At 40.0% G+C, this 9,066-nt stretch overlaps 1 protein-coding gene across 1 annotated transcript; it reads right to left on the reverse strand.

The window, feature by feature from the left end:
* Positions 1-1,194: 1,194 nt before the first annotated feature.
* On the reverse strand, positions 1,195-3,069 carry LOC137728118 (uncharacterized mitochondrial protein AtMg00810-like). Its single transcript, XM_068466998.1, has 2 exons — positions 2,971-3,069; positions 1,195-2,355 (listed from the first exon to the last, which is right to left on the reverse strand). Exons 1-2 carry the CDS (start codon positions 3,067-3,069, stop codon positions 1,195-1,197), a joined length of 1,260 nt encoding a protein of 419 aa, XP_068323099.1.
* Positions 3,070-9,066: the final 5,997 nt, after the last annotated feature.

Here is a 9,066-nt window from a genome sequence, read left to right on the forward strand (position 1 = left end):
AGAGAAGTATGTGGAAATTGACCATAAAGAAAAGCTATAGCTGCGCCCATGTAAATGAGAAAGAATGACTCAGCAAAAATAAGAAGAAATGGGGAAACCAAAGGATTCCTTAGTGGAAGTTGGAAAGGAGCCTTACGTCTATAAAATTGGATGGAAGTCAGCATGAAGGAGGGTAAAGGAGACAACATAGAGGGAGAGGGGATCATGACAAGATTGCACCAGGTAAAGCAAGTTTTCTAAGCGCAGGACACCTTGATTCTTAAAGAAAGAACTTTCCTCACCTTTTAGGGATTTCCTCAAGCTTCCCTTAAATTCCTTAATCACTACGAATATTCCCAGAGCATTAAGAACCCTAGGTTGGCCATTCCCAAAACCATGGAAGCATGCACAAGTTTCTCTCACGCTAAACCAGTAAGCTTTTAGCTTCCAAGCCACTCTTCACACAAGCAATCCCTAACTTGACATTATCATCCAATCTTTGAGCCATTGATTCAACTGAGGTACTTCCTGAGGCACATTAACTCTTTCGAGGTATCTCATGACTTGGTATTGGAAATGAACCAAGGGGGCAAAGAGTTTCCACCAAGACTCAAACCCAACTCGATCAAAATGTCCTCTACATAAATTGGCGACTTCATTATGGACCAGGTCACAACTCTGATTTAATGACTTCAAGATCCAGAAGACACCTCCAGAAGTAGCAACGCCTCGGAGGATGCAGGCTAGGCTGCTTCCAGGCTGAACAAATCCCAGCGCAAGGAGCAGCGACAGCAAAGACAAGAGAACCTGAAAGAGTACGCCGTGCTTGACATTATTGCTGCTATTCATGCTTTGAAGAAGTCCAAAAGAAGGTTTTTGCATCAGTATAGGAGTTAAATAACTCAATCCCGCAACCAAGCAACAAGATGAGTGAAAATGATTGCGCGTAGACAGCCCTTCAAGAGGAGTCAGCCGCTGCTATTGAAATAGCTGAAATATGGTTTTAAGAAAAGAGATAGAAGAGATAGAAGAGATGAGATAGAATTGTATTGATTGAGAGAACGTTTTTCTTCATTAGAGAACATATGATTTACATAGTTCACTTATATAGAAGTTTTACAAACTTGCAGCCCAAGTACTCTTCTTTAACTACCTCCTTATACCAACTAACTCACTCTAGCAATATTCTAACTAACCAACTATATGTATAACCACCTATTTAATCTTGTGACAAGTGGCTTTGTCTTGACCATGGATAACTTCCTCACATGGATCACTTTTATTCTTCTTACATCCCCCCTCAAGCTGATGCTCGAGAACATTAAGCATCAGATTGTTGCAATGGTGTTGAAATAATGGGGCAGACAGTCCCTTGGTTAGAATATCAGCTGATTGATCTGTCGAAGACACATGATGAACTTGAAGATCACCCCGAGTGACTCTCTCACGGACAAAATGGTAGTCGATCTCAATGTGTTTGGACTTGGCATGAAACACAGGATTAGTAGAGAGGGCAATAGCTAAGATATTGTCACAATAGATCATCGGAGAGGAATGTAAAGGTATATGCATATCACAGAGTAATTGGCGAATCCAGGCAAGTTCTGCAGCTGTGATTGCCAAAGCTCGATACTCAGCTTCTGTGGATGATCGAGATACCGTGTGTTGCTTCTTTGATGCCCATGAGATGGGGTTAGAACCAATAAAGACAACAAAACCTGAAGTAGATCGTCGATCATTTGGATCACCTGCCCAATCTGCATCACTATAAGATTGCAGATGCAATGGTCCAGGTTTAAAATGAATGCCATAAGTTGATGTCCCTTTGAGATAACGGAGGATTCTCTTAACGGCAATAACATGAGAAATCATAGGATTGTGCATAAATTGACAAGCTTGATTGACAGAAAATGCAATGTCAGGTCTGGTGAAAGTAAGATACTGCAGAGCGCCAACAATACTTCGATATTGAGCTGGACTGTGATATGGCTTCCCATCATCCTTGAGAAGTCTGTGATATGGGAGACATGGTGTAGCACACGGTTTAGAGTCCTGGAGGTCAACTTTATCAACTAACTCATTAATGTACTTTGTTTGAGACACAAACAAACCCTCTGAGGTGTAACTGATCTGCAAACCCAGAAAGTAATGTAGAAGACCCAAGTCCTTCATTTCGAATTCTGCAGTGAGAGCAGTGATCACTTGGTTGATCAATGTAGAGCTGCTACCTGTGAGAATGACATCATCCACATACAACAGCAACAACACCGTGCCCTTGGAAGACTGTTGTATAAACAGTGAAGGATCAGCCTGTGAGACTTGAAAACCCAAGCTTGGTAAGAAGCTAGTGAACCTGTCATTCCAGGCTCGAGGAGCCTGTTTGAGACCATATAATGATTTGTGAAGCTTGCAAACATAGTGTGAAGGATGTGTGACACTCTCAAACCCTGGTGGCTAGGCCATATACACTTCCTCTTGAAGGAGACCATGTAAGAAGGCATTCTTGACATCAAGCTGCCTAAGAGACCACTGGAATTGAGCAGCTAAGGCAAAAATCAACCTTATAGTTGTAGGTTTGACCACAGGGCTGAAAGTCTCCAAATAATCAACCCCCTCCTCTTGACTAAACCCTTGTGCGACAAGTCGGGCTTTATACCTAGCCACAGACCCATCTGCATGTGTTTTGATTTTGTATATCCATTTGCATCCAACTAGGTTCTTATTGGGTGGTAATGGAACTAAAGACCAAGTCTGTTGAGAATGTTTTTCTTCATTAGAGAACATATGATTTACATAGTTCACTTATATAGAAGTTTTACAAACTTGCAGCCCAAGTACTATTCTTTAACTACCTCCTTATACCAACTAACTCACTCTAACAATATTCTAACTAACCAACTATATGTATAACCACCTATTTAATCTTGTGACAAGTGGCTTTGTCTTGACCATGGATAACTTCCTCACATGGATCACTTTTATTCTTCTTACAGCTGCTACAAGAAAGGATTCTGAGAAGGGACATCCTTCGCCATCCAGGAAGATGTCACTAAAACTCTGAAGACTGAAATTATGATTCTGAGCCGTCATACGCGTCAGTCTCCTCCACATGCCATATCCTAAAAACTATGGAACTCCTAGTTTTGTTCTCGTTGACGGGAAGAAAAGCTGTGAGAACTCGTATTTTTTTTTTGTTATATAAGTAAGTTTATGTGGTTTATAGCATCATCAAGAGCCACTATAACAAATTGGCTTTTAAACGGGGCCTATATTACAATTACCTTATGTCAACCATTCATTTTCCCCGTAACCCACCAAATTCATGTTCATTTATCCTTGTATTATCTTCTAGAATTTTCCCATCTTATTCGTTTGAGAGTTAACCTCCATTATGAGCCATATGTTGTTGACTATGAGGTGGCTACTTTACATTCTTTATTAAGACAGAGTTTTTAGCAGGAGATGGAACCCTAATATTAGGATGAGAGCAAAAGGTGCTCTTTCATTAGTTTAGTTTGCTTACTGGTGGAAGCTATACTCTGACGTGGTCAACCATAGATTATAGCTCTCTCCTTTTATATTTTACGTTGAGGTTTAAGGTGCTTGTGAGCACTTTTCCTGTAAAAGGAGATGGCATGCAGTTGGTCTCCCATATTGCATGACACCTTTTGCATGCATTTACTTGGCCACCACGTAGTAGATTTAAAGATCATCTGTTCTTTACCGTCTTAGGTGTCACAGTTACCTTTCCAGCCATTTGATCACATCCCCCTTTGATAGCCGACTCCTATCTCCTATAAATAGGCATGCCCCATTGTTTTATATCATGCAAAAGGTTGCATGCATTGTGAAAGCAATTCACGTAGATTATATATATATATATATATATATTTATAAATAGAAGAGACAAAAGAAAGAGAAAGAGAGAGAGAGTTAGGGTTTGAGGTGTGTGAAGATGTTATTGGGTTGTTTTGCCTAAATTCGAATTATCGAGGTGAGTGGTTTATGTAATGTGTTCAAAATATTCTTATTTTTTGATAAACGAAAACCACAAGCTATTGACGGGTTTTCTATTTCCAAGTATCTCTCTATTTTCAAGTCAAGCATGCTTGTTTTTGTGAAATGCTTTGATGGGATATAAATAGAATATGTGATTTTACTTGAGATTGTTCATGGAGCATGAGAAATTTAGTGTTGCATCAATCTGAGGGATAACTGTAAATTGCACACGGAGACATTAGCGCAGAAAGACCATTGGGGGTCACGTGGTAAGCTACATATTATGAAGGATAATGAACACGTAAAGGGATGATGTAATATGGAATTATGTGATAGATGATTTTATATGTACTCTATTTTCTAGAGAGTAAAACAACATCACTTGAAAAACAATATCGCTTGATTGGCATATTACATGTTCTACTCACTGGGTGACGATAGTTGTTGTTCACCCTCACCCTTTTATTTTTAAGATGAGTTACTTGGCAAGATAGATATTAGATAAGTTGAGGTTGTGTTAGATGAGGGATTTAAAGATTTTTATTTATTTTTTACACCTTATATGGGTTTTCGGATTATTGAATAAGAGAAGTTTGTTTTATTTATTTTATTTTTTATTTTTACTTGAACACTGAGTGCAGGTTTTTTTTTTTTCACTGATCTCGGGTCCGGGGCGTGACAGTAGCCCAAAGAAGCACATAAGCCGCTTCATCGAGGCTTTAGGCCCTCATGCTGGTGACCATAACCTCTGTCTCATGGAGTTTTTTAAAAGCCTCACTGATCGTGTCTATACTTGGTACACCAGGCTTGCACCATGTTCTATTCGAGCTTGGGAAGATTTGGCAAGTTATGTAAATAGTACTTTTAGCATGAAGATAGGGTTACCAAAACCCAGCTCAACAACACACCACAAAAGCATGGGAAAGATCCTCTAAGCTTCGTCAACCATTTCGGGGACCTTGCCCTTGATTGTTATGATCAAAATGATGAGGAAGTGCTTGTGGAAATTTACTTCAGCAATATTGTCCCGGGCTACAACGTGTATCTCGAGAACATTGGCATAAGCTAGTTCTTAAGGCTCTTGGAAACAGTAAGAAAAACTAGTATGTCGATCAAACCTACTACCGGAAGGTCTTGTAAGAATGAAAAGAACCAGACTCATCAATCTCTAGCCATTGATTACAAGCCTGGCTACAATTCGCGAAAGAAATGAAATAGATGGAGACAAAGAAACATAACCACCATTGTCATGTGGTGATGAAGAATTCCACGCCATCCTCGACATCATGTTCGCGACAGAGTCATCAAGCCACAAGACCCTATAGGTTTCCTTTTAGAGAGGATAGGAAAGACCCAAGGTGCTGTCGCTACCATTACTACATCAGACATCCTTCCATTCTTAGTCAAACTCTGAGAAGGATTCTTTATGCAAAAATTCATGAAGGAACACTAGAGCTGCCATGCAAGAAACAAGCCATCGATACTGACCCTTTACCAGAACGTAGAAGGAAAGAAGTGGTAGCTGTGATATCGTGGTCTGAAGATGATGATGCATATCACCCATGGAAGAGGAATCCAAGCCACTAGAAGCCATTTGAGAATCTTAGAAGCCATTTGAGAATCTTCTGGGAACATAGAAAAGGTCTACTGGTGCAAGTACTAAGCGACCGACACGCTATGGCCGTAAAGCAAGGGATGGGATGATGGAGATGGAAATATTATAGAACTCGTTCTTAATTTTTACAATGAGATCTTCACCATCGAGATGCTAGAAGAATATGCTGCAAGAACCTCACTTGGACAACAAGCTTGCCAGGAGATGGCAACCGTAACTTTGCATGACCTTCCTAACACCGAGACTGATGCAGTTGAGTGCCACCTTACCCAGAACCAAGGACCAACCACATCGCAAGTCCTTTAAAGAAACATGAAGTTCAAATCCCCTTTTGATCAACACAAATATGGTCCAAGAGCAAAGACAGCCGATGTCGAAGCCTTGATGTACGTATCCGAGAATTATGACCCTCAATGCTTCACCGTCCAGCCACATAGGCCATTGTCTTCACATACGAGGATATGGAAGTTGCTTTCCCAGACCATCAGAGACTGTATTTGGAAGGCCAAATCAACAACGTTTTCACTCAGCAAGCCCTAGTTGACATAAGCTCTAATGTCATAATACTACTTTTGGCAGTACTCACACCTACAAGTTTTACGTAATTGATATCAACATAGCCTACCATGCTCTCATTGGAAGGACATGGATCAACAAGCACAAGCTCGTAGTTTCCACTTACCATTAGTGCGTTAAGGGAAAAAGTGGTTTAAAGCCAATACGCATGCCGTTCAACCAAATGCCGTTCAACCAGGAAGAAGCCCACTACTCTAATGTTGAGTTTTATAATGCCTTCACATGCATCAGGAGTGATATATCACAGGCTTTAGGGACATCTCTAATAACGAAAGTACAAGTGTTGAATATTGATTGGTTAGGATGTAATAAGGAGAGGTGTAGAGGAGTGCCACATAGGCAAATTAGTTAGGAATGGAGTGTTATAAAAGCTACGGTACAAACGTTTACAATTCATTCAATTCAGTTTGTTCTTCTTTCTTTTCCGCTGCTTATCTTCTTTCTCTCTCTAAAACCTTTCTTTCTCAAGCTTCTTGAATTCTTCGATCTTCTCTGTTCTTCATCTGCTAAGAGTAGAGTTATCATGGTATCAAGAGCCAGCGATCGTGCGTGGGTTTGTGCTCGTCGGAATCAGTGATGGAAGCGTGATGGTCTGCAGATCTGTCTGGTGATTTGGGGCTTTCTATGTGCAATCAGGGCGAAGCAGGAATTTCAGGTTCTGTGTTTGGTGTTTCAGTATAGTGTTTTTTTTTTCGTTCTCTTGAAATGGTTTTTGGGCGATTCTGGTGGTTTTTTTTTTTTGAGTAGTTTGTGTTCCATCATTTTGTTTGATTTGCGAAGATGAAGTTCTAGAGGCCAAAGCCATTATTAGATAGTTGTTGAGCACTGGGTAGTTGAGAAGGCCAATGCCATTACTCTATGCTAAGAAGGAGTCTAAAGGCCAATGCCATTGATTCAAGAAATTTGAGTTAGTCAGGAGTCTATTTCAAGAAAATTATTGTGTTTTTCTGATAATTATTCAAAGAATTGTTAAAAGGTTGATTCTTGAACTATATTTGGTATGGCTCCCTCTGTGAAAATTGAGGGATTGTTGGGCATGTTGACTATTCATCTTGGTGAGCACAATTACACCAAATGGTCATTTCAATTCAAGTCTGTGTTAAAAGGGTACAAACTGTTTGATCATTTTGATGGTTCAGCTCCTTGTCCATCGAAATTTGTGGTTAGTACAGAAAGTGGGGTTACCAAAGAATTGATTGCTGCCTTTCAAGATTGGGAGACCACAGATTTGTCACTATTAAGTTTGTTGATATCAACGTTGACTGATGATGCTATAGAATATGTTATAGGGTGTAAGACTGTTGCTGAAGCTTGGACAAATCTTGAGGAAAGGTTTGCATCTGTGTCTAGGATAGGTATTAATCACTTGAAAACAGAATTACATACAGTTTAGAAAGGTGGGGATTCAATGGATAAATATCTGTTACGGATCAAGACAATCAGGGATCAATTGATTGCTGCAGGGGAATATGTATCAGATAATGATGTGATGATTACCGCTCTTGCTGGGTTACCCAAAGAGTATGCAACTATTAGGACTGTTATACTTGTGAGGGACTCTAATGTCACTATGAAGGAATTTAGGGCATTATTAATTGACGCTGAAAGGGAAAATGATGTGGTAATGAATTCATTGACTCATAATATGGCTGCTTTGTATGTGCAAGGAAATAGTGGTGGTTCAAGTTCTTCTTTGTATACTAATGGTGCATCCAGTTCCAATTCTTCTGCAAATGAACCATCTAGTACTGGAGTTGTTCTTACTACTACTCCGCTACCACAACAAATGTCATTCTTTCCACAGTCTCAAATGATGCAACCTGCTTATGTTCCTAATCAAAGTTCTTACGGCTCAGGTGGTGGTTATGTTGGTAACTTGGAGCAGCATCCACAAGACAACTCAAGGCAACATCAATCTTCAGCACTGTTTCCTGGAACTCAACAAAGGTTTTACAGTGGAGGATAATTAAGGGGAAATAGTACTTATCGATCAGGGTTCAAAGGTAAAGGGTCGAATTACAGGAATAATAGTGGTTGGAATAGAAATATTGAGTCCAGAACTACATTACATCCAGAATGTCAAATCTGTCAGAGAAGAGGGCATATGGCTCCGAACTGTTTTTATAGAACTGCTTAGAGTACTTCACCACATTTTAATACTGAATGTTAGATTTGTGGTAAAAGGGGACATAGTGCTCTGGAATGCTATCATAGGGGAAATTACTCCTACCAACCCTCTGGGCCTCCTGCTTCTCTTGGACCTACATTTCCTGGTCAATCTTCAGTGATCCCTCCATCACAGGGTTTTGTTCCACAGCCTCCGAATTTTGCTGCTCATTATTCATATCAGGGGCATCCACCTGTCATGTAAGGGCTGAATGGTTCACAGAGCATACATGAACCTGATCTTTCATATCAAGTCCAACCTGCAGTGCAAGGGATGAGTGTTCAAGGTTCACCATCATATTCCAATACTACAAATTGGATTGTGGACACAAGAGCATCACACCACATGACATCTGATGTTGCTAGCTTACACCAAATTTCTTCTTTTGAAGGTTCCGAGAAAATTAAAATTGGCAATGGTCAAGGTTTGCCAATTCAGAATACTGGTTCTGCAATTATTAAAACACATTCTCATTCTATTATAATGAAAAATGTGCTACATGTTCCATCTCTTGCTGTGAATCTAATGTCTGTAAAGCAACTGTGTAAAGATAACAGATGCTGGTTTATCTATGATGACGTCAATTTCTTTGTGCAGGACAAGGTGACAAGGGAGATCTTGTACAAAGGAAGGAGTAGACCTCACGAGTTGTTTCAGATTCCTGTGTCATCATGGACAGTTCCAAGGGCTTTTATTGGACAGTTGATAAAGTCTTCTCTCTGGCACCAAC

The sequence above is a fragment of the Pyrus communis genome, chromosome 3 (assembly GCF_963583255.1).
Source record: "Pyrus communis chromosome 3, drPyrComm1.1, whole genome shotgun sequence".
In the NCBI taxonomy this organism is placed as follows: domain Eukaryota; kingdom Viridiplantae; phylum Streptophyta; class Magnoliopsida; order Rosales; family Rosaceae; genus Pyrus; species Pyrus communis.

Bases quoted from the DNA above. Each gene is read 5' to 3' on its own strand.
- LOC137728118 (XM_068466998.1), bottom strand. From the start codon at position 3,069: ATGACGGCTCAGAATCATAATTTCAGTCTTCAGAGTTTTAGTGACATC. The intron at 2,356-2,970 runs GTAAGAAGAATA...GGTCTCAAACAG, and splicing joins AATCCTTTCTTGTAGCAGCT to GCTCCTCGAGCCTGGAATGA.